Here is a 26,543-nt window from a genome sequence, read left to right on the forward strand (position 1 = left end):
TAAGTCTTCATTGTTTATCATATTACTTATGAATAATAAATAGGTTTTACGTAATGACATACTTTGCATAGAGTTTGTTAGAGCAATCATAATTCAATTAGCATGAAGCTTTGTCAAAAGAACAAATAAAGACAACATAAAATCCATGGATAAATATTTTTCACTCATTAATTTAATATAGTTAATGAAACTCTCTTCTGCACACTGAGCCAAGCACTAATTCTCTTCGACAACTCCCCACGCATTAGTTATTATGAAGGCCGCTGCTTGCCCCACTCCTGTCCTGAAGCCTCTGTGGATCTAACCTGCTGAAAGTCTGCCATCTAATCCCCAACGTCCTAAAACATTACTGTCTATGTGTAATGATGCACCCAACTTAATCTCCCAGGTCTCATAGACTAAAGCACTGGGCAGACAGCTACGCTTGGGTTACTGAAACACAAAACTATAAAAATTAAAAGATTAAAAAATATAATGGAAGAGAATTGTGACTTTAATCTCCATCAGTTTGCTGAGTGAATCCTCTCAAACTGAACCTGTAGGGATTAGATGAGGAGAAGAGAAGGCTCCAATGATTCACATACAAATGGCTTCAAGCAGTGTGGGTTAGAATCAATGGGTGTTTTTACCAAGAACCTAGAAAAGAACATTTTGTGGGGATTTTCTGGTTTTCTTTGTAGACTCTGAAAAAGATTCACAATGTAATAAATTTTTGCTACCTCAAAAATTAAAGCAATATGCAAAAAGGTCTTTGAAAGCCCTAGAATAAAAATGACCTATAAATTCTGGATATTACAGTAATGTGAGATCCAAAGCCACAGCTCAGGAAGGAGAGACTGAAGAAAGGCCAGCTGCCTGTTTTCTTCATCACCTTGGAGATAATCTGGGGTGCCTTAGAGTAAGTTCAGCTCTGTCAATGTCTGACAGGCATAGTTTTGAAAAAAATATCATTGAAAATATGTTTATCTTAAGATTCTCTGAATCACATTATTTCCTGAATAAAATGTTAAGTAGTTCTCATATGGTTTCCTCAAGCCAGTCAAATCCATTCTGTGTTCCACAAATCCTTCTGACAAATAAAAACATATTCCAAGATGACTGATGGCTGACAAGACTCATGCACCCATGCTCTCCTCAAACTCAGTTGCCTAGAGTTCTTGCAACCATGTCTACTGTACGGTTATCCTAAGTGATGAACAGCCATTAATCATGTTTCATGCTTAGTAACAAGGAAGACCAACGTTCTCCTCATCGCCAGGATATTAGCTACATCCTAAAGCTAAAATTTCAACAAGAATTTACATAAATTTTGTATGTAAGTAGGGGGCTGGACATCATAATCTAAGATCAATTTTATATATTAAATGTCTGTATTTCCCATCCCAATGTTTTTATAAAAGTCTCACGTAAACAGTTTGAACATTTTTTTAATTGGGTTGCAAAAGTCATTTCAACTCGTTGGCTCATGAAGGCCACTGACGCATGCCCTTTGCAGTACTGACAGCTCACAGGCTCAGGAGCACAGATGATTTAGGCGTCATCCTGATGATTCCGACTCAGTCCGTGAGGGTTTCATTTGTATGGTCAAAGATTCCCTGGATGATTCTGACATTCAACTCAAACAGAGAACACTCCACAAACCCTGTATGCTGAAGGATTTTAGACTTCAGTGCTATTCTAACTTCTTTCCAATGGCCCTGGATACCTGCAGCAGGTGTCACATACATCCTTTAACTCGATGTATTTAAAACTAATTTCATTCCTATTTCACACAAAATATTCCCAACTTCCAGTAGTAAGCCCGATACATCATGTGACCACCTTCCCACCAGACACTCAGACATCAGGAGCTCTCTATTTTATATCAATGCACACTGGCTAGTGTGCCTCTTAGATATTTTCTAAGGTATCTGTCTACTGACTTAGAAGGGCCCTTCGACACTTCTGCCTGACATAAACTAACTTGCTGATGTTTTCTCTAACCTCCCGGCTCCAACTTTACCTCTCCCACTGCACGACTGACTACACCACTGCTCCACACTGCCCATCCTTGACTCAGTGGTGGACCATTCTTTAGATTGCCTCCCCAGTTCCTGGCCCGGTTCACTTGCTGGCTTACTGCCATGTTCCTTTAAACCACTTTCACCACAATTCCTGGTTAATTCTTTACCCGTGTATGCATAACACTTCCAAAACCTTAGAGCAGTGGTTCACTACCTTCCTGGTGCTTCAACCCATTAATACAGTTCCTCATGCTCTGGTGACCCCCATCCATAAAGTTGTTTCCATTGTTACTTCATGACTGTACTTTTGCTGGTCTTATGAGCCATATGTAAATATCTGGTCATGGGATACCTGACATGAAATCCCTGTGAAAGGGTTGTTTGACCCCCACATCCCGGAGGGGTTATGACTCGCAGGCTGGGAACCACTGCTCAAGACTCAGTTCTTTGAGTTTTTCTCTTTCAGTAATCCTATCTTAGAACCTTATACAGCAAAAATGCCCTGGATCTTGGTCTAACCAACAGTGTGGCACTTTGATCATTCTGATAATTAAAACCTCTTCCTCCCTCCTTTAATGCATTCCCAATAACCAGTCCCTGGCCAAGTCCATGCCTGTTTAATCTTCCTTATCCTTAATTCCCCTCTTGTATGTATGTATGTATGTATGTATGTATGTGTATGTATGTATGTATGTATGTATGTATTATGTTGTATCATCCATAGACTCACTAGATAGCTGAGGATAACTTTAAATTGATCCTCCTGCCTCTACTGAAGATACTGAAATTCCCAGAATACTGATTCTCAGATACTGAAATTACAAGCTTTGTGCCCTATGCCTAGTCTTATGCAGTGCTGGGGACCATGCAAGTTTTCATGCACGCAAGGCAAGGACTCTACTGACTAAGCTATGTCCCAAGCCCATCATTAACCCTCTTGCACGTACACTTTTCTCCCCTTGTTCTAATGAAATTTCAGTCACTCTAATCACTGTATGCTACGCACTCAACATTTTTGCTACTCTTTCATTTTATGCATATTCATAATCCCTGTTTAAACACAAATATCAGGGCAGCAAGATGGCTGAGAACAGAGCTTGCTGCCCAGCATGATGACCTAAGTTTGAACCTCAGGACCCATCTGGTAGAGGGAGCGGACCAACTCTCAAGCTGTCCTCTGACCTCACATGAATATTGTGGCACATGTGTAATGTCTATACATATACCCACATGAAAGAAACATGAACACAATCTCTTCCTTGTCTACGCAAACATGTCTACACAAACATGGCTAGATGTGGTTAGAGAGTTCCACACAGCCACTGGATACACTTCACCCAATTCCCATGGCAGTGACTTCAGACAGGGCCTCAGTATTGGCCAGCAGTCACGGTGTCCATCCACCTGCCCGTTTTCCCAGGTAATCAATCAGTATCACACTCCTGTTTTCAACCCTCAATCCCGCTCAGAAGCTTTGCTTCCCTGTTCACAAAGAAGGGAAGAATAATCACAAGACAAATGATGATGGACTCCCTCCCCTACATCTACCCACTGTGCCCACGGAGTCTGCCTAGACTCCCTGAGGAGGAGTGAACTGCTGAGAGGCCTGTCTCCTCCCCAGCCTGTCTCTCCTCTCCAGCGTACAAATGATTCTCTTTAAAAGTCATTTTTTTGAATCTTTCCTGTTATAAAATTTGCTTTTTCTTTAATTTTTCTCCTGTCTTTCTCTTTTCAAGAGACTAAACATTCCCCAGCTCTGTCTTCCTTCCAAAACACTTAGTTCAAAGTTACCCATGAGCCTTCACATCATTTAGAATGACGTCAGCCCTGGTCTCTGCCTCAATTGGCTAACTAGCTGTACTTCCTGCAGGAGATCATCCCTGCGGCCCAAGACATCTTTTTCACACTTAGCCAAGTACTCCTACTTCTTGGCCCACCCACCCCTACTCTTGCAGGCCCTTCTCGTCTCCTTGTCAGCACTCCCTCATCTCCGATAAGTTGTGTGAGGTCTATCTTCATTTGCCCTTAATCAAGGCTGTGGTCTGAAGGTTCATCCATGCCCCGCCCCCAAATTCACACGTAGAAGCCACTTTCACCAAGTGACAATTTTAAGATGTGAGGACTTTTAGGAGATGGTTAGAACATATAGATAGCGGGTTGGGATGTAGTTCAGTGAATAGTGCTTCCCTAGCATGCATGAGGCCATGAATTAATCCCTAGTACTGTTGATTATTAAAATAAAGGCAGAGCACACACAGGGATGGTATTAGAGCAACCTTCAAAGAGACCCCAGAAAAACTGGGCATGGTAACACATGCCTATAATTCAGAACTAGGAAGCAGGGGCAAGAGGATTGAGAGTCAAGGTCATCCTTGGTTACACAGCAAAGTTTAGGCCAGCATCGGCCACATAAGATTTTGTTACTGGGCTGGAGAAATGGCTCAGTGGTTAAGAGCACTAACTGCTCTTACGGAGGTCCTGAGTTCAAGTCCCAGGAACCACATGGTGGCTCACTACCATCTGTAATGGGATTCTTCTGGTGTGTCTGAAGACTGTGACAGTGTACTCATATACATAAAATTAATTAATTAATTAATAAAAAAAGATCAATCAGTCGATCAAGGTCTGAGAGACCATATGACCCGGCTGCCATGTAAGCACACAGAGAGGAACTATCTGTGTGGCCCTCAGGTGACACTGACTCCTTGATGAAGCCTTGAATTGACTTCCTGGCCTCTAGAACTACCTGGCCTCTAGAACTATAGGAATAAAAATGAAAATGAAGAAAGAAACACTGGATGTTTAGCTGCCTTTCTCCCCCACCTGGAGTAATTGTTATGAAAGCATGAAGAGACTGACAGAGGACACCCACCTCATCACTTAGCTTTTAAACCTCCCCATGTGTCTTGGGGACCTAAGTACATTTTCTGCTGTTGAGACCTCTTCTCTAAACTCCTGGAGAGGGCATCAAACTGGTAATGTAAGGACACCAATCCAGTAGGCCTCCATCCTCTGTCTGGCATTAAGAACCACTGTTCACTAGCCTAGATTATTCCTATCACCTAAGTGCTATTAGCGCTCCATATTAGCCTAAGCCATATAAACCTCTCTCAAGTCTCTCACTGCGGCTATTTCCTCACTTACCTATACTTTTTTTTTCAGAAAGGGTCTTACATATCCCACGCCGGTCTTCAGTTTGCTATATAGCTGAGAATGACCTCAAACTTCAGATCCTTCTGCCTCAACCACCCAAATGCTAGGATCACTTGCACACACTACTTTATCTAGTTTATGAAGTGCCAGAAATCCCAGAGCTTTGTGAGACTTTTATCAACTGAGCTACTTACTCAGCCCTAAGGTCACATCTTTACAATGGTTCCCAGACCCCACAATCTGCCTGCCGTCACCTTTCTACCCTCCTCACCTATTTCACTATAACCCCACTGAGTCCTAGCTGACACCTGGACATGCCAGGCATCCTCCTGCATCGGGGCCTTTGTACCTGCCATTCCCCTGCCTGGATGCTTTCCCCCTTGATGCGTGTGTCTTACTCCTTCATCTCTTTCTGACCCTGACTTACAAGCAACTTAACACTCTTTCCACTTCTATTTTTCCTCATAGTATACAGTAACACCTAACACTCTGTAATTAATTTATACACTACATTTCCCCGCCCATCATGCATGTTCCATGAGGGAAGGATGTATGTTTTGTGTTTGTACACTATTACTGTATATGCAACTGCACAGATTTATATACAATACTCTGAACATCTAGCCATTGTATGTGGTCATAAGGTTACATGGCCTGCTGGTCAGTAAGAGACTACATATATGGCATCATATTATTATAATGAAGGAAAAAAAAAAAACTCTTGTCTCTTGACTACATAAAAAGGCCGTGATAAGAGACTGGCCTATACCATCAGACTCACATGAGTCTGTGTTTGCAAAAGAATGAAACTGCCTAACACTGCACTTCTCAAACCATTTCCCCATCACTGACATGTGACTGCACATACAACAGAGCCTGGCACACAGTAGATGATCAATAAATGTGATGCAGCAATGAATGTCACCCTTAATAACATGGGCACTCAACTTTCATTCTGGTTCCAAGATGATCTAACTAAATGGTGAATCTGAGCTAGGCATGGTCATGCATACCTGTGATCCCTGTATTCAGGTGGATGAAGCAAGCAGGTTGAAATGAGTTTAATGCCAGCATGGCATACACAGTTCTAGGCCTGCTTTGGCTACAGTGCAAGCTCCTACCCACCCCACCCCCCCCCAAAAAAAATCTCATGTCAGTCTTTTGATGGAAGCCCTTCAGTAGTTCTGACTCCATAATAATGCAAACTGAAATGTGTTCTGAAAGCAGGCATGTCCTGTAAGTATCAAAAGCAAAGTGTGTGTGTGTGTGGGGGGGGGGGTGTGGGGGTGTGTGCAGAAATGAATAGGAGCTAGCCTGTGACCTGTAGGCTTCGACTCAATTATTTTTTAAAAAGTGCCTATTACTTGGTAGTTCCCATATAGAAGAGGAAAAATCATCTCCACAGCAAGGCTTTGTGGGCCCTGGGCAGGCCTCCCATGCTATATCCTGGTCTCTGTTGAGAAACCAAACTGTGTGTGTGTCCATGGACCAGGTTACTGTAGTGCATCCAAACATGCAGCCCCTTCATTGCTGAATAACCAGGAAAGGTAGCAAGATGTCACCGTTGGCATTGTCAGAAATTATATCTGGAACCCAGATGTTTGAACCAGATGTCTAAGCTTGCTAAAGGCAGTTTTTACAACTTATGAGGTAATTATATTTGAGTTTCGGAGTGACATGACTGGGAATCTAAAATGGGAATCATTTAACAAAAGATTTCCTATCTTTTGTTAGGATGAGTACACTGTCAGGATCTTTCTTACCTTGGACAGGACAAAACCTGTCAACTGGAACATGTCTCCCAAGAGGACACAGAAGCTGCACTATAGAAGTCCCCCCCTCATCCCTCCCACCCCCCTGCTGAAAGCTTCCTGCCTTACTCTGCTGAGATGGCTCCTTTGGGCTCACAGCAGGCCAGAGGACTTTCAGGTTTCCTGTCAGTACCAAGGCCCACCTAACCCCAGCCTCCCTGGAATCTGACAAAGTCCCCCAAGGACGTCTGTGATGGATCAGTGCTTGACAGTCTCTCAGTCTTCCCATCATGCACTGAGCTTGCTTACTATTAGAGTGGATCCATTCTCTCTTGTTTTATGGGCTTTGAACTTTCCTAGAATGCTCACCCCACCCACAAACAGACTTCCCTAGGACGCCTTTCAAGACCCACCCAAGCCAGCTAATTGCTCCTCTTTTCCTGCACTGTATCCAGTGCATGGCTCCGTTCGTGCCTTTATTTTATTAATTGCAGTTATCATTTTATCTCAGTTTCACAGGGGCAGTGAGCTTGTCTAATGTGTCTTTCAATTCTTGTACCTAACCTGGTACACTTAGGAGGCACTCAACGAGGGTTTCTGAACTTAATTTTCATTAGAAAGTGATCATATCAATGTGGCTAACATAAAGGCCACAGGACATAAGTGAAACTGGGTGAAGTCACAGATGAATTTTATAGTTCTTCATAATCATATAAGTAAAAGCATTACTGAGCATGGGAAGAGAGGGTTAGAATGGAGGCAAGAGGACAGGGCACACAAGGTCATACTCCTAATACTCGACGTCCAAGACCAGCTTGGCCTGCATAATGCCCTGCCAGCTCCCCCCCCCCCCAAAAAAAAAGTAGAAAGTGAGGCTGGGGAGATGGCTCAGTAGATAACATACTTGTCATGTAAGCAGGATGATGTGAATTCGAATCCCCAGAGCCATACGTGAGAGTATGTGCTGGTAAAATGTAACGTAGTGAACAAGAAGAGATCCCATCTCAAAAGAGGTAGAAGGCAAGAATAGACACCAAGGGTACCCTCTGACTTTCACACATGTGCATACACATGAACACATATGCATTATACATGCATGTGTGCATGCATGCACACAAAGATAAAAAAAACAGGATGCACAAGATACTGGATTTAGAGCATTTGAATTAATTAAGTCACGATACAGTGCTCCCCCAGTAAGCTAATTTGATTGAACTTTTACATTTTAATAAATGCAAATTTATTTTATAAAATAAATATTTTATAAGAAAAGCATCAAGATTACAAAACAACTAAAACCCAACAACACACAAATGTACCTTGGCAAGAATAAACAAAATTCATCTGGGAGGAACTGCTTAACTAGGCCCAACATAGTCAAAACACTCAATTCTACCAATGACAAACTACTAATTACAATCACCAGGTGGCTACTCCAATCCTGTTGAATCAGCAGCTTCCTGCTCATGTTGTCTCTCCCACTGAGAGTGAATTTACTGCTGATACGTAACAGGACTAAATGACACAGGGCCACTAGAAATCAATTTAAGCTCATTATTATTTCAAAAGAAAGAAAAGCAGGGAAAGTATAGATGGATGTTATTATCATACTAGAAAAAAAAACACAGAAGCACTATTCACTGGGCATGGTGACATAAATCTACATTATCAGAAGGAAGGGAGGAGGATTGCCATGAGTTAAAGGCTAGCCTGGGCTACAGAGTGAGTCTGAGGCTAGCCTAAGCTACATAGTGAGATCATGTCTCAAGAGACAAAGAATAGCAACAACAACAACAAAAAGTAACAGAAATGAAGAAAGGAAAAAAGAGAGACAGAAAAATTAAAAGATAAAATATTCTAAAACAACGACAAAAAAGTCATATCCATTCTTTGGCAGATATATAGCAATTACAACAACAATAATAATTATACCTATAATAATCATAGAAATAATGGCTAACATTACTCAGTATTTATTATAAGTATTTGATATGAATTATGATATACTGAGTTTCCTCGCCAACATAATTAAATGAAAATATAGGATGCCCAGTTCAAATTGAATTTCAGAAAACAATAGCTAACTACTTTGTCTAAGTATGTCCCATGCAATATTACATGCTGTTTATCTCAATTTTAAACTGAACTGACTCTGGTACGTTACCTGGATCCTGTAATAGTAACCCAAATACTAGCAATCCATTTGATCAATGAGAAAACAAGGATACAGGGGTGAAGTAAAAGGCCTACATCTTTGAAAGGTAAGAAAATGCTATGTCTACAAAAGAGTAGACTAGAAATGATGCCTACAGGTAATTTCAAATAGAGAGGGAAATGTGACCATGGACCACCACTGAGAGGAAAGCAGGCAGGAAACCATGACCTGTAATACACCACGTACCTGTATACATCAACCAGATACCTGGGTATTTATTCTAAGCAGGGAACTGTCTTAATAGGCTACTCCCACTTTATCAAATAATAAAAGAGTAACATCTTTTTTTTTTTTTTTTTTTTGAGACAGGGTTTCTCTGTGTAGCCCTGGCTGTCCTGGAACTCACTCTATAGACCAGGCTGGCCTCAAACTCAGAAATCCAGCTGCCTCTGCCTCCCAAGTGCTGGAATTAAAGGTATTCACCACCACTGTGTGGTTAAAAGAGTGAAATTTTGTGCTCAAGGTCACTAACTAACTTAACCAGTAAGCATAGGGTTAGATTCTGGCTCTAATGCTCATGTCCAGTTTGCGTTATCATACGGCTTTCCTTGGGTGGAGTCCTTGTTTGCTTTCTTTTCTTTTTCATTTTTGCTTGGTATTTAAGAATGCTTACTGTTCTTGCAAAAGATCCAGCGCCTACATGGCAATTCACATCTGCCGGTAACTCTAGTTTCAGGGCATTTGATACTATTCTGGCATCCAAGGGTTCTTGCATGCATGCATTGCACATAAACTCATGTAGCACACACATATACGCAGAAATAATAAATAGAAAAATGTTTCCTGCCAGTGTTGCTATACGCTCTTCATGTAAAGGTATGGTGACACCTTTTTTAATATCAGCACTTTGAAAGCTATGGCAGGAGGATCAATTTAGGCTTGGGGTCAACCTCAGCCGTCAGGTAAAGGCAAGGCCAGGCAGTCTGTATTAGAGATTGAGGCCCTGTCTTAAAATGCAAATGAATAAAGCCAGGCCTTGTGGCAAATGCCTTTAATCCCACCACTCAGGAGGCAGAACCAGGAAGACCTCTGTGAGTTCAAGGCAAGTCGGGTCTACAAATTGAGTTCCAGGACAGCCAGGACCCTGTCTCAAAAACCACTTAGTACATGGTGAACACACACACACACACATGTGTGCTCGTCTTTGTCTAGAGCTACAGCTCAGTTTCTTAGTTTGCCAGCAATGTGTCTGAAAGGCACAAGGTCCTGATCCATCTCCATGCACAGCAAAGTCATGTGATAAAAATCTATGCACTGGCATGCAAGAAGGTTTCAAATACACCTTCAAAGTCTGCTTCTCTGAGTTTGCTTTGGTCTAAAGTCATATTCCTATAGTTTCATAGGAACCATGACATAAATAGAAAAAAAAATGGAAATATGACGGTGCTTGTTTGTAATCCCATCACACAGGAGGGAAAGGAATTCAAGGTCACTCTGCTCCACATTGGGTGTAAGTCCTGACCTTCACGAGACCCCCATCCCCCCAAAAAAGAAAACATAAGCTAGAAAGAGAAGTTATGATACACAGTGAGAGCTCACAGGAAGATCAATTCCCACTGGGAAAACATCTGCACAGTTCAATTTATGACTTCTTTCAGACTACAAAAACACACACTCCATACCACCCCTCTCACAGTGCGACTGCTCTCCTGACTTAGTCCCCTTTGAGGCACTCCGAATGCCCTCACCTGAGCAAGAAATGTGTGTGTTTTTCCTAGCTAACCACATGGCAACCACACCTGCTCACACAAAGGGTGCCAGCACGCTTTCTTCCAGTGCTATCACCTGTGCACTACCCCACGGGTGTTGCACTACCCCACGGGAGACTCTGGCCCACATCAAAGTCCGTGCCTTTGATTGTTTATTCTGAAAGAGTCAGCAGGCTAGGAGCCTGCCTGTGGGGCGTGCACCAGGTTCTGCTTTTGTTTTACTCTCTTGATAGATACCTCGTGACTAAACCACTCACTGGTCCATGTAGAGGGATCCCACAGAGATAAAAACATACTTGTTTAAATAAAATATTTATGCAGAAACCCTAAAATGTCACTGAAGTAAATGCAAATTAGACCTTCACATACTGTACACCCAATATGCCACTCACTCCTTGGAGGACTACTTCCCCATTGCAATTAACGTTCATTTGAAAAAATTAATCCCACTGTGTATAATCACACCAATAACTATTCCTGAAAGTCCAGTATTTTAAGAATGATTCTTTTTACTATCTTAGAAAGTCTGATTTACTATCTTAGAAAGTCGTATTTAATGACAATGGTTATGAAGATTTCCCTTTAAAACTATAATTATTATTCTCCACACACACCTCCTGATAAGAGATTCACTCTCCTTCTGTACGAGGTTTTAGCAGTGAAGTCTTACATTCTAGCTCTTTAATAAAATACTATTCTGGTGAGGTTTTTCTCAATGTATTTTTTGCTTGTTTGTCTGTTTTCTCCGATACTGAGACAAGGTCTCATGAAGCCCAGACCGGCCTCAAATTCACTATAGTTAAGACTGGCCTTGAACTCCTGATCTGGTGTTTCTATCCACTAAGAGCTGGGATTATAAATACATGATGTATGTCAAGTCACCACATTTAGCTTTTAATGTGTGTGTGTGTGTGTGTGTGTGTGTGTGTGTGTGTGTCTGGTTTTTACCTTAAAAATGTATGGAGGCAGTGGTGATATATGACTTTAATCCCAGCACTTGGGAAGCAGAGGCAGGCAGATTTCTGAGTTCGAGGCCAGCCTGGTCTACAGAGTGAGTTCCAGGATAGCCAGGACCACACAGAGAAACTCTGTCTTGAAAAAAAAAAGTAGATGGACACAATCAAGTCTTCTGATACTTATTAAAAGTCCTCAAAATAAAACCTTGGCAAAATATTGTCAAAACTAAGTAAGTTAGGAATCAACTCACATGGGTAGAAGCTATACAAAGGCAACAGTCAAATTCCTCTGGGTTTTTAAGTCATTTAAAAAATATTTTTAGAGTAAGGAAGCATGAGCTGAGTTCAGTGATTCTGGCATTGTCTGTGGTTATAACAAGTTTTCCTCTATCTGACTGTAAATCAGACCCAACCATGAAACATAAGGAATATACCAACCCCAGGCACACACCCCCTCACCAGCCCCCAGATGTTGGTTTAACTGGTCTGGGTTACAGTGCAGTCCTTGCTAGGTTTCTGTTATCTTTCTGCTGGAATTCTTAAGTGTTTCTATGCACTTGTCTGTTTCTCTGATCCTGAGGCAGGGTCCCACACAGCCCAGGTTGGCCTCAACATGCAGCCAAAGCTGAACACTATCAAGGTGGAGCTTTCTGTTATCTAGTAGAAGTTAGCTGGAAGACCGAGCCACTGATAATGTGACAACGTGAGAATGTGAGGTGCTCTGCTTCACACCTCAGCTGGTAAACAGTTTTTAGGCCTGCATAGGAAAATATGCAGAAAAACTTCCAGAACATAACAGTGGACCACGAATGGAAACTAAGGCTGGATAAAGAATTCATCATCAAAATACTAAGGTGACTCTCTGCGCAACCTAACCTATGCTTGGAGGGTGTAATCCTCGTGTTCAGACTAGAGAAAAAGGTTGGGTGTTTTGAAGTATTTAGGATAATACTTCAAAATACTTCATTGATAATGACTTTTGAGTTCTGAGTAGAGTGGAGTCAGCTCTTTGGGTCGAAGGCCTCCGCATCCATGGATTAAACCACTGTAGATTAAAAAACGCTTGGGAGAAATTGGGTCTGTACTGACAGTAGCCAGCCCTTTCTCTTTCCATTATTCTGTAAATCATACAGTAACAACTTGACATGTCATTTACATTATTAGGTATGAGAACCAACAGATTATTCACAGTGCATGGGAGGATGCACACCGGCTGCACTCAAACATTAAATCATTTTGTATGGCAGGCTTGAGCATCCTCAGATTTTCACACCGTGGGATCCCTGCACCAATGTTGTTCAGATACTGAGGTACACCTGCAACTGTGCCATGACTAACATGCGACTCTGACTTAAGCCTATGTAAGCTGAAAGTGTGGCCATGGGCTAGCCTCAGTTTCTGCATTTCTCGCTCCTTATATATGCCAATCATTTTAACCATGCTTCCTGAGCACGAATGTGCCAGTGCCTCACCAGAAGATCCCGCAAAAGTAAGGGTGCAGATTCAGTCAGCGTGGAGCAGGCCTGGGATCCTGCATGCCTATCTAACACTTGGACCCAGATGCTACCAGTGCAGCACAAATGCTTTGAACATAAGACTCAAGTGAACCGAGTGAACTAAGTGACCATGATGAATCCATGCAGCCCTGAGAGCATCCCACAGAGCAGAGACCAGAAGAACAATAGACACATTTGAAACTAGGAAGTGCATCCCAATATCCATTGTTTTCTAGATGCAGAAACAATGCAATGGTCCTTCCCTCCTAACAGCCAAAGATGCAGAATGGAGAAAAGGAAGGAGACATTCAAGATCAGTGAAGGCTGGGGATGTAGCTTGGTGGTAGAACAAGAGGCTGTGGGTTCAGTCCCTACTGTGACAAGAATAGATAAACAAAGAGACAGTCACAGCTTGGTTCTCTAGAAGGGAAAGCAAAGGCATGGCACACCTAGTCAACCCCTGGACAGTAAAGTCTCCAGTTACAAACTGAGCATGGACCAATGGATAACGTTAGACAACATTCAGAAGCAAGAGACCTTGGCTAACTAATGAGGCTCGGCCTGCTCAGTTATAGACCCAAAAGAGAACCTTCCCGCGTTCCCTCCCTACCTGCTGCTCAGTAAATGGAGTTGCTCGGGTCAGAAGGCCAAGAACCATCCTTAGCTCTTTTCATCCTCCTGATACCTCCTGTCAATAAATATTAGCGGTGGTACATTCAAAGCGGCCCACAATCATTACATCTCGGCACCTCCATTAGGACCATGCTGAACTTTGCACCTGCTTCCTAGTTCCTGAAACAGATCGCTAACACATCTACCTGACTTCACCCTTGCTTTTCTACATATGGTATCTTCTCACACAGCAGTCTGGCTAGCTGAGACTTCTCCAAAACGTCTAATGTTTGAAGGTTATTCAGAGTACAAAGCAAAATCCTCCTAACAGTTCACAAACCCTACAAGATCTGCCCTAACCCTTGACCAGATTTCTTACCACGCCCCACCTCCAGCCACACGTGAAGTCAGTGTTTCTTAAATTGCAACGACGCCTCTGCCTCAGAGCCTTTCCCTGTGCTCTTCCTGTTGTCTCGAGCCCACTGGCTTGTGAACCTGCCTTACCCCATCTCTGAAAAAGGGAAAAAGCACCCCAGATGCAGGGTTACTCTGCTGGGAATTCCTTGTCTTCTTCCTTTATAACTAAAATCTTTAATGGAGCTTAAGAAAACAGCCACTGTGCAGAAGCCATGGATAGGCATCCGGCATTGAAGGTTGGAGCATGGCATTCATGGGTTCTTTCACAGGACAAGACGTCACCCATTTAGAGAGGACTCTCTGGGGACCCATCAGGGCAGCTGTGCATTACTGTTCTGGGTCAAAGGAACCAACAGCAGAGGTGCTGCTCACCTGGCATGTGCAGTGCGGCCTCTCAGCCTCTCAGCTCTAGGGCTCAGAGATTCAGGGCACTCTAGGTTTGCATGAACAGCTTCAGAGGAATGGACATACACTCATGTGATGGGTGTAAGAATTACTGCGAGAAGCAAGGTGAGGAAGGGAAGGAGAGCAACGGCGAGATCCAGACTGAGCACCGATGTGCCCTGAAGAAGAGGGTGGCGTGGTAAATGCCATCCTCCGCTGTAAATGCCTCCAACTTCTTAATCTCAGGGCCCTCCTCCTGCCTCAAGCTCAGGGTACTTCCTGACACAACGGAAAGAGCCAGAGGGGCCGGAGCCACCTCAAAGCCGCGTGCCCTAGTTTAAACAGAACACAGCTTTCAGGAAGTCAAGGAACAGTAAGACAGTCTCTCATCGAAAGCGATTTCCCAGAGTTCCTCTTGCAGGGAGCATTCTTGGGACTCTTCCTCCAGGCCCACCCAGTGTGGGACCTGGAAGAGCCTGGGTACACTGGAAACAGTCACTTCATTAAAAAGAAGAGAGAGAGAACTGACCAGAAAGATGAGGCATGTTAAAGCCCAATTCAGAGACAGGCTGCATCCCCCTTGTCTTGTAAAGCTGAAGATGACAACTTGTCTGTGATAACAAGGAAAATCTGCCTTACAGGGGCAGGAACACAAAGAGAGGTGTCAGCACTAACAGGAGCTTTGGGAAAAGTGTGTTAACAATGGGCTTGGTCCGGATGTGTAAAGCACAGAACAGCCCACACTCCAGCATCTTTCTGGGCTTCCTGTGGGGAGGTGAGGCACTCCCATTCATATCTGTGGTCTGTGGGGGCACATGCTCATTCATCAAGGAGCCACCCAGAGGCTGGACAACCAAGCCTCCTGGGAATCACTGCAATCCGTATTTCTCTACTTAATTCTCCCCTTTGGAGTAAAACACTAGAGATCATTTGAGAAATGTACTAATGTAACCACAGGCATGAAAAAACTAGATCCTTTGAGTACAGAAAAATGTGACAAACTTTTAACACCTGCCTTCGACACATACATTGTGCATAGCCTATGAAAGGTAGACTATTTAAGTCGGCTCATTCCTGTTAAGAGTCAAGTAATTCTTTACCCTTTGTAAATGTATTTTTATATAATGAACTAGCCTGCAATGAGAAATGCTCAGATGTATTCGTTTGCACAGCAAAAGCTTGTTGCCAGTGTTTGCACTGCCATTCTCTCATCTCTCTTTTAACAGTCTAACCATGATTTGCCTTTTAACATTTAAAACACTTAGACTGGAAAAATATTCGAGAATATGAGTCCTCAGGCCTAGAACATGCTCAGGAAACACCCAAAAGGAATGAATGCATCTTTCCAGCGCCCAGTGAAGAAGACAGTAGGACTTGCAAACTGCTCAAATAAAACACCTTCCTCTGACCTTAACTGGTCAGATGCCAAAGTAAGTGAACTTTCCAAAGTTAGGAGCCTCACAACTTTCACTGCAACAACTGCCTGCTGCAGCAAGCCCACCACTCTAGTGTGCCAGGCTAGAACAAGCGAGACAAATTGGGAGCCAAGGCCTCAGCGCCTCAACACCTTGAGACATGCAGGGAGAGGGTTCAGGCCCAGCTGCTCTGGGCCCCACGCAAGATCTTGTCTAACCCTTTTCACAGTAAAGCCAGGGGAGGAACTAGGCACTCAGGTTAAGCAGCTCCGGGTGGAAATCAGCTGCAGCCCGCTGTACCCAACTCCCAACTTCACAGAGTTTCCTTGGCTCTCAGATCCCACTCCCAGCTCCGAGGCCTCCGTAGCCTCCCCTAGCTCCCGGGTGCCAGTGAGTGAAGTGGCAGGCGCAGCCCCGAGCTCAGGAGCCGCCCCCAGGAGCCGAGCGCAGGTGGCGGGCGTGGTTCCTCCGAGCCTGCCCCAGCCCACCCTGGCTCGGCCTCCGCGCAGCAGCCTCCGCCCGAGTTCGCTGGGTTCCAGCATCAGGCCGTGGAGCGCTGCTTGTGGAGACCTACTTGGGCTCAATGGTCACCCACTGCCCTCCTCCAGTATGCGTCGCTCTCCTGCCTCAGGCCCTGGCTAGGTCCCCAAGTCCCCATCTCAGGGCCCTCAGGTCGCGCCCGGCAGCGGCGGCGCTTACCTGGGTCGCGGAGCCGGGGTCTGGCACGGTCCCGCAGGTGGTAGATGAAATCTTGGCAGCTGTCGTGCTCCAGGGCCCCTCGGGCACAGAGCTCGGCCAGCAGCTGCAGCGCCTGGTGACAGAGCGCGTCCCTGGCCCCGGGCATCGCCCCCCCGCATCCTCGGACCGCGCCGGGCAGGCGGGCGCGGGAGAAAGCCCTCCGCCTGCCAGCTCAGAGCTGCCGCCGCCGCCGCCACCGGCCGGTCCGCGCTCCCCACCCGATCCGCAGCGCCAGCCGGGTCGGCCTCCCACCGGTTGCATGCAGCTCTCCGAGAGCCGCTCGCTCCGGCTTTCTCCGTCTCCCGCGCGGCCCCTCGTCCCTCCCTCGGCGCGGAGGGGAGGCGGCGCCGCACAGCCTAGCGCGCCTCTCCGCGCTCCGCCCGCTACTCGCGGCCGCCGGGGGCGGGGCCGGGTCAGGGGTGCGCGTCGCGGGCGGGGGTTCGCCGTCGCCGCAGAGCAGGCGCGCCAGCTAGGGACCCGGGACGGGGGCGCTCGCCCACTGCAGGGAGAAGCGCCTGATTTCGCTCCGGACCTTGCGCTCTGAGCGGCCGCGCCCAGGATCAGGAAGTACGAGCCGGTGCGCGTGCTAGATGCTCTTGGCACCCCATTTCTCCGCCCAGATGCAAACCTAGCATCCCGCTGACCTCTGGAGCCCCGCGTGGGTCCAAAGCACGTTCTCTGTTGTATGGAGCAAAGACTGGAGGGTACACTACACCTGCGGAGATCTCAGTGCCTTCTTTAAACTTGGAAAGCGCGGTCTGAACAGAAACCGCGGGCCCAAGGGTGCCACGCACCCCAAGGCGGGGTTTGGAGCCAAGATTTTCCAACAAAGAATGAATGTCCAGCGAGGTGGTGATTTAGAAAAGGTTGAGACTCCCATAAGAAATGAGGACAGATGCATGACCCTCCGGAAAGACGCCGAGGGTCACCTGGAGCTTTGCAGGTCCTGATTGGTTTTCTAAGAAGCTGATTGGAAATGCGAAGGTTGCCAGCATTTCCCTGGCACAGGAGACAAGAGGATCCAGGATTTGTGGATGTTTGGAAAGACCTCAGTCACCTCTCATCTACCCATCTCTTCATTTTTTTAGGCACTAAGCCCAGAAATAACCACAAATTATTTAGCTTGTTTGTGTGCCCAAGGCACTATGCCACAGCCTTTTATATAGTTTCATTTAATTCTCTAGATAGATAGCCTTAAATGTGTGTGTGTGTGTGTGTGTGTGTGTGAGAGAGAGAGAGAGAGAGAGAGAGAGAGAGAGAGAGAGAGAGAGAGGTCCAGGCTGCAACCAAAACTGCAGACTCAGGTGGTACTTGCCCAAGTTCATAAGAGTCTTCTCTCCCACCCTTTCTCCCTCTCCCTCCCTGCTGCTCATCAACCCGCTCCTCTCCTCTTCTTCATTCTCCCTGCTTTTCTTACATATTTAAATAATCTTAATGTCAAACTTAATTCTAGAACAATTAACTAGGACTCTTACCCATAAGGTTGTGCTGTCTAAAAATGTCTCATAGAAAATCATATTGCAAATAAAGACAACAGACAAACAATTTTGTCAACAGACAAAATTTGAAGTAGTGTGGTGAGCAGTGCTGGTCTTGGTAGAGCTTTTATATTGGAGTAATGGAGAATGGACAGCTATAGTTATAAAGGTAGCTCCATTATAGCTGTGAAAAGGCACGTAGACTCTTCTAGTTTTCTATTTTTAGTTTCTTTTTTCCCACTTCCTAAACTTTTTCGTTAAAAAAAAAAAAAACTAAGGCATAGGACAGAGACGCAGATTAATCGGCAGAGTTGCTTGTCTACCATACTCAAGGCTCTGGATTTCATCTAGAGCCAAATAAACCCAGTATAGAGGCATATGCCTATAATCCCAACACTCTGAAGGTGGAGGCAAGGTCATCCTTGACTACATTCTGAAGGAGTCTGGGGAAAAACAAGCCTCAAACAAACAAACAAAAACGCCTAAGGCAAAAACAGCAGCACATTGTGAATGAGGAAACTGAGAAGGAGCCAGTGGGGGGCGACTGAGCAGCTACTCCTCTTCCAAAGGCAGGGAGGAGGGAGGGGCACTGAGGAGGATGGCTCATGAAGAGGGGAAGTGCTTGTTAAAGCCAGTAGCAGTGTAACTCTTAGGACATGATGTCACAAAGTAGCTGAAAGTCATAAATTCAGTTAGTTATAACTCAAGAGACTAAGATCTGGTGAAAGCCTAGACTAGACTAGAGGCAATGGCCGATTCCAGAAACAGTCATATTTGAAAGGCATTTTAAATATTAGGAAGACCGTAACCAGTAGAATCTGAAGGAAACAAAGGCATAAACATTTTAAGACGGGTGCTGGGTTTCATAGCTCAAATTTGTAATCCCAGTCCTCAGAAAGGTAGAGGCAGGAGGATTCATTCAAGTTCAAAGCCAGCCAGGTCTTCATAGCAAGTGTCAAGCTAGCAGAGATACACAGCAAGACTCAAAATACAAAACAAGCAAAGGAGTTTACACCCTAAAATAAAACAGAAAACAAACAACAGTAACTCCCTGAAATCTCCAAAGATTCAAAAACATACGTGGGACATTATGTGGGTCTCTAATGGCACCTAGATGCTAGCCTAGAGCTGACCGACAGGGGTCTGTCAGTCATTAATGGGAAGGAGAAAGTGAGTTGCCACAGTAAAGGTTACTCCCAAAAGAGAGTGGATAGGAGGTAACTGGAGCCTTTAAAGGACTCAAGGAGAGAATGAAAAGTAGCAATTAGAGAATTAGAAGGAAATGTACAGACGTCCAAGGACAGGTGTTTGTTAGAAGTGATTGGCAACTATCAGGTGTAGAGTTTAAAGATAGAGGGGAATCTCAGGTGTATCCTTAGAGGTAGGCATCCTGGTGCATGCCTGTGATCACTGCCCACAGGAAGTAGAGGCCAGAGGATCAGGAGTTTGGGGCCAGCTTGGGCTATTATCTAGAAAAAAAAAATGTTTTTTCATTGAACTTGTTTTATTGAGCTTCGGAATTCTCTGACGGGTTTTCATTCAAGTTGTTCACCTTTAATAAAGGTGTAATAAACTGCTCTCTACTTGGCCTTAACACCCACTCAGCGGTAGTACTGTGCGATGCCTAGTACTGGAAACTATCTGACTACTCAGTGCTAGTGCTAGTAAAGTCATGCTTAGTAGATGAGAATCTACAAATACTAAGGTATTACACCAACATGATCCCTGAAAGCGTTCTATAAACATTTGTCCTTATACCCACAGATAAGTGTAGTCTTCACCCCTCACCAAGGAAACTTCTATTTGCAACAGACAGAAACAGCTACAGACAGCCAAAAGGAAACACAATTATAGAGCTGTGGAGTCCAATCCCAACCGGCATACCTACAAACATTACTGCACCTAACCTCAGGGAACATTACAGAAGAAGGGTAGAAAGCTTGTAAGAGCCAGAGAATCAGGGAGTTTGCTGTGCGATTGTGTCTCCTAGTAACATCAGAAGCTATGGTCATAAAATCTCATCAATATGACCTCTCAAATGTGAGTTGAACAAAAATAAGACCAAACTGGATGGGGGAAAGCCTCCTAGGCCTCAACCCTACACAAAGAAAGGCAGGCAACTGAGTGAGGCTGGGAGCAGGAGAGGTGCTTCTCACCTGGGAAGAGCACACCAACTGCTTGTCCAGGGGCAAAGAGTCAGCTCTGAAAGCATACATACAAGTAATCTTATATGGACTTAAAAGGTTATATTTAGGAATGTGTGTGTGCACACATGCATGCACATGCAATATATATATGCTAAAAATCAATGAAAGAGAGGCCATGAATTTGAAGGAGAATGGGAGAGATATATGGAAGGAAAGGCTTGAAGGGAGAAAAAGGAAGGGAGAAATGCTGTAATTTTTGAAATTATAATCTCAAAAACAAAAATACTGGCTTACAAACGTAACTTGAACTGAACACACAGGCACAAATGGTCCACAAAACATTTTCCTTTCCCTCTGAAGGTTTTTACAGTACCTTGTGATCATTTAAGTGGTTGTTTAAGCAAATGGTTCTGAGACCATTCCTTCACCATTGATAAAGATTGGAACAGCCAATGTTAGGGATGATATTCTTTTAGTCTTCTGAATTTTCTGGGCATTTTGGTTACCTTGTCAGCTCTGGCAGCTTTCTTGTCTAAGCTTTGATGTCACCCATAGAAACTGCTTCATGGCACAAATGGCAAAACGACCCTGGAGAATAGTCAGAGATGATCCTGACACCTATGGACTTGCCCTGGAGCATATCAATAATGGCTGCATAGACCAGATTTTGAGAATGTAGGACCATTTTCTAGCTTCTTACCAGAATAGAGATGAATCTTTTCTATAAGCTTAGCAAACTTGCATGTTATATGAGCTATATGACAATTCAATACAAGGGCAAAGCCAGTGCTATTTTGGCCTGAAATGATGAATCAGCTAAGCAATAAAGCCATCTGCTTTCATTGGTAGATCATTCTTGCTGCTACCAGCAACATTGTCACATCTAACATCTTTGACAAAGGACATTTTCTTTACATTGAAGTCCACATTGTCCCCAGGAAGACTGTGAGTCAAAGCTCCGTGGTGCATTTCAACAGACTTTACTTCAATTGTGTGACACTGACTGGAACAAAGGTCACCCCTATGTCAGGTTTGAAAATGTCAGTCTCCATTCAGCCTACAGTTATAGTAACAATACCACCAATTGGATAGACATCCTGGAGGGGCAGTTGCAGACTTATCAGTTGTTGAGTTGGTGGCAGGATACAACTGAAAGCTCCCAGAAGTGTGGCTCTACTCATACCATCATCATCTTTATAGATGACTTTCCTTGAATCAAAACATATTGGCACTTGGACCCAGAATGTTGTTACCATTCCAACTAGAAATTGGCACAAATGATACTAGGTCAGGAGTATCGCCATTTTCTTGATGTAGGTTCTAATGACTTCTGGCTGTACAGTGGCTCCCTGGAATCCACATTGTTGGCACCAACAAAGAGTTATTTCACACAGTATGTGAGCCAGAAGGGCATGCTCACAGATTTGTCCATTCTTGGAAATACGAACATCAAATTCAATACCAGCACAACAATTGGTAATTATGTAATCAAGTCACTGTGTCCCAGGGCATCAATGATCATCACTTAATATTTGATGGTCTCAAATTTCCACAGGGGGATGACAATAGCGACACCAGGCTCATGCTCAAATTTCAGTTTGTCCAAGACCTGGACATGGCCTTTCCCCACCTCAGTGCCCTCTTTTTCAAACTTTTCAGTGGTTCCTTTGTCAGGTCTACTACATTTGTAGATCAGCTAGCCAAAAGTAGTGGACTTGTCTGAATCTATGTGTACCATGACAACATCATTGATATCTTTTTTTCCCATTTTGCTTTCAAGTTGGCAGTGGTTTCCACATCACTTGAATTCTGAGGGCAAACACTTCATAGAACAAAACAATTTTAGAATAAAATAAAAACAAGTATCCTTGGGATCAAACACACACTAAGACATTGAAGAAATAGAATAGTTGCAAGACAACCAGCATCTTGCAAGTTAAAATGTGTGTACCTAGAATTTATCAGATAATATTAATATGTTCGCAACTGAATTGTTATTGAGATTACCCAAAGCAATGCATTTAAATCCATTAAAGTACAAGTAAATGCATTTTGAACTGAACCATTAACTATCATGGAATGTGTATGTGTGTGCATATATAGACAGACAGACAGATAGAGATAGATAGATAGATAGATAGATAGATAGATAGTCAGACAAACAGATAGATTGAAGTAGTTAAAATCTGATAGTCTCAGATAGCCCAGGAAAACCTTGAATTCCCTCTATAGCCAAGAATGACTTTGAACTTTTGATCTTCTGCATCTACCTATAGAGTGCCAAGCTTACTGGTGTGCTCCACTCAGTCTTAGATACTTTTCTTGTTGCTGTTTTATATCTACTGTAATGTACTTGGTACAAAACACATTTCTTAATCTGTTATTCATAGCATCCCAGACTGGGAGATGTCATGAGCTACATAACATTTTCATTCAAGAATAGACTATAATGAAACAAAATTTCCTATCACTCAAGTGATGTCTTAGCTATAAAAATTTTTACAGCCCACTGCATTGCTCATCTTGGCAATGTTGGCATAAACAAACCTACATATATTGCTAGTTACATAAAAGTATAGGGTGCACAATTATGTATAGTACATAATACTTACCATGTATAAAAATTATTGTTACTAACTTATGTATTACTATTTTTATATCATTTGGGGCTTAAATACTTCGATTTATTAAAACAGTTAACTGTCATGCAGACTTGAGGCAAGCCCTTCAGGAGATATTCCAGAAGAATGTATTAATAGGATAGGAATGACAACTCCATACCTGCTATTGTTCTAAATATCTTCCAATAGAATGAGGTATGATGTTAGAAGCCATGATGTTGATGACCATGATCTTGTGTGTGTTTTAGCTAAAGTGAGCTTTATAGTGGGTTCCATGCCAGCCTGACTCAGAAAGAACTTTCACTAAAATGTGTATAATACTTTCTGGGAAAGAAAATCCATCAATGATCTTACCCAGATGCTAACCTTGAATATCAAACTGCCAGTCAAGACATACCCATTGGTGCATAGTGGCATGATTGTTATGGTAGGAACCAACTAATTTCTGATTGGGTTGGAGATCTACACTTCAAGGGAGAAATTCCTACTTGATACTGAAAAGTTCATGGCTGAGACAGTCACAGGCCCTAGGGCACAAAACTTGTAAAGTGCTGAATAGAATAGACATGGTGTCACATTGCCTTCAAAGTACTTGTGTTTACATCCAAAGATCAGTGTTGATCCTAGCTTTGATCACAGAAGCTTCTGTTTACAGTGAGCAGTGGTTAATATAGAAACTCATAACTTGTCAAAGTGCTGAGAATAAGTGACAATGATGACTGTTCATCCTTAAATAGAACATCCATACCACTCCCACCTCCCCCGTGGCCCCAAAGTTCAGAGAACATTATGGAAGAGAGGGAGGAAAGAATCTAAGAGTCAGAGGATGGGAAGGGAGAAGGGTTACCATAATGTGCTGTCCTCTGATATGAATTGGAAGTTGCACCAATGAACTCATAGTAACTTATAATAGCTACACAAGCAATGTTTATACAAGACTAGACCTATCAACATTCCATCATGGATGGGAGAGGGGCTCATGAGACCCCATCTTTCCCTAAGGAGGTATAAGAAGTTCCTTGTTGCTAGGGGGAGAGAACGAGGCATATTCCTCAGAGATATAGCACTGAGAAGCAGCTCTTTCCCAAGTAAATATATACCAGTTCTCTACACACACACACATTCATGAAAGCAACCTTAATAAAATACATTCTCTCTCTCTCTCTCTCTCTCTCTCACACACACACACACACACACACACACACACACACACACACAGAGGCTAGATAACAAGGATAACACAATATATGTATAGGTATGAGACTGTAGAAAAATAAATAAATAAATACATTGAATTCTGATTCTTAAGAGTCACACTGGCCTACAAAGTAATTTCTTTAAAAGTATCCCAAACTCATGCTGAGATTTAATTTCCACTGTAACTTGTAGCTCCTTAGGGAATGATGGGGTGGGACAGCAGATAAGTGATTAGGTTCAGACATCTCAGGATGGAATTGATGCCATTATTAAGGGACAAATTTGGCCCCTTTTTATTTCTTTGTCTTTTCATCTTTTTCCATGTCATGACAACATGGAGGCCCTCTCCTTCCTCTCGGACTCCCCAGCCTCCAGAATGGGTTTTACAATTTGAAGAGACTTACAAATGACTCTTGATCCTACCAAGGGTGATGGCACACATCTATAATCTGTGCAGGAGGACTGAGGTAGTCTTGTGGCTACTTGAGATGGCGTAGTAAGTCAATAAGTAAGGAACAGACTTTCTGTTTCAGGTCTACTGTCACAACAGCACTGCACAGACCAGACTAGTGGCACTGTTGTTGCAAATAGCTCTAAAGATGAAGCTTAACAACTTTTAGTTTGCATGCAGAGGAAAATCATTTTTGGAAAAAAGACAGTTGATGGCAGTTGTGACATCCTCTGAGTGATGTCACTACAGCTGATAGTTCTTAAGCATTTGTTACATACTGTGTACTTAACACAAATTACTGCATTTGACCTATGTTATCCCTCCATTTTATATATGAGGAAATAAGCCCAGAAAGACCCAATAACTCTTCTACATAGCTTAGTTCTGGAAGTCGAGATTCAAATTGGACTCTGTCTGGCTTCAGGCTGTATGTTTTTTTGGAGGGATAGTGGTGGTGTTTATTTTTGGCTTTATGTGAAAGAGTCTTGTATAGTTGAGGCTGGCCTTGGCTTCCAGATTTTCCTTTCTTTGCTCCCTGAATGCTGGTATTACAGGAGTGAACCAGCCACACTCGTAGAGTCTGTTTTCCATGCCACACTGTCACTTACCCTCAGGTGAAAGAGTATCTTTACTCTTCACTTGAGATTGTGAAAGTCTCTTACCATCTTGGCCCTTGTGTTCTACATGACTTCATTTATTCAAAATCCTTTCAGAAATGCTGGGTCTAAATTGAGCCCAGCATGCCAGTGTCACTCAGCATTTCTGATGTCATCTAACACATGGTGCTGTGCCTCTTGCCTCCTTTGGGCTTCGAGCTACTTTGCTTGGATAGCGGTATCTTAGATGCAACAGACAAAACCCTGTGTGTCCCATGCATCTTTCATGCCATTCATCGACCACATCCTGTCATTCATGATGCAGACCCTGTGTAAAACCAAAGGGTGATGCCCTGGGAGAGCTGTCAAGACTCAGATTCCATTCTGGAGGCGTGGTTTGGATGCCTAATGTCAGAAGTTCCATCAATCATCATTTCTGCCGACTCAGTTCTTTACCAGATAGTTGCTTTATTCAAAAGGAAATGAGAGCAGAGCTGTCTTCTAATGATTAGCACTGCGGTGGAGTCTTCACAAACCTCCTCCTCATTCATTCTCACACTTGCCTCTGAGCTTGACGTCAGTTCACCTTGACCAAGAGATTTGCAGTAACTTGGAGCTCATATTCTGTGACAGCTGCTTTCTCATCTTTGAAAGATGATAGCTTCATCCTTTCCTTTCCGGGTACATTTTTCTTGAAATGAAATGGAAGCAATTGGGAACTTGGTAGCAACCACTTCATCCATTTAAGTGTTCTCATTAACTATTACTCTAAGGAGTGGATTGTTCTGCTCTGTTCAAGATCCTTATTCCTCTGGCAGGACTTTGTGAGTCTCTTCTTCGTTTTATAGTTCATAACTCTGAAGAAGTTGAACTACCATTCATTCCTTTTACTTTAAAGAAAGCAGAGTCTGTGTGTGTGTGTGTGTGTGTGTGTGTGTGTGTTCGAGACAGGGTTTCTCTGTGTAGCCCTGGCTGTCCTAGAACTCACTCTGTAGACCAGGCTGGCCTCGAACTCAGAAATCCGCCTGCCTCTGCCTCCTAAGTGCTGGGATTACAGGCGTGTGCCACCACCCAGGCTGAGCAAGCAGAGTCTAATTAGCTCTGTCATTAAAAGCCACATCGCAGTAGAAATGACTGTGAATGGCCTGAAGGCAAAGCTAGGCCCCAGGCTTGGCATTGCTTTGCTGTGCTTTCTCTGTGGTCA

General features: G+C 43.6%; 1 protein-coding gene and 1 pseudogene across 2 annotated transcripts in view; both read right to left on the bottom strand.

Moving 5' to 3' along the window:
- The window catches only part of Syt9 (synaptotagmin 9), a 170,235-nt gene extending 153,031 nt beyond the window's left edge, over positions 1 to 17,204 (bottom strand). The window contains exon 1 of one of the 2 annotated variants that reach the window (XM_052155304.1): positions 16,811 to 17,203. In XM_052155304.1, coding sequence (XP_052011264.1) covers positions 16,811 to 16,955 — 145 coding nt within the window. In that variant the 5' untranslated portion in view covers positions 16,956 to 17,203. Of the gene's footprint in view, positions 1 to 16,810 lie in introns of both variants that reach the window. The other variant, XM_052155308.1, reaches the window with a different exon arrangement.
- Positions 17,205 to 20,929: 3,725 nt separating this feature from the next.
- LOC127681687 (elongation factor 1-alpha 1-like) lies at positions 20,930 to 22,242 on the bottom strand (annotated as a pseudogene).
- Between the last annotated feature and the right edge of the window lie 4,301 nt (positions 22,243 to 26,543).

Source organism: Apodemus sylvaticus, chromosome 1, assembly GCF_947179515.1.
Source record: "Apodemus sylvaticus chromosome 1, mApoSyl1.1, whole genome shotgun sequence".
Taxonomy (NCBI): domain Eukaryota; kingdom Metazoa; phylum Chordata; class Mammalia; order Rodentia; family Muridae; genus Apodemus; species Apodemus sylvaticus.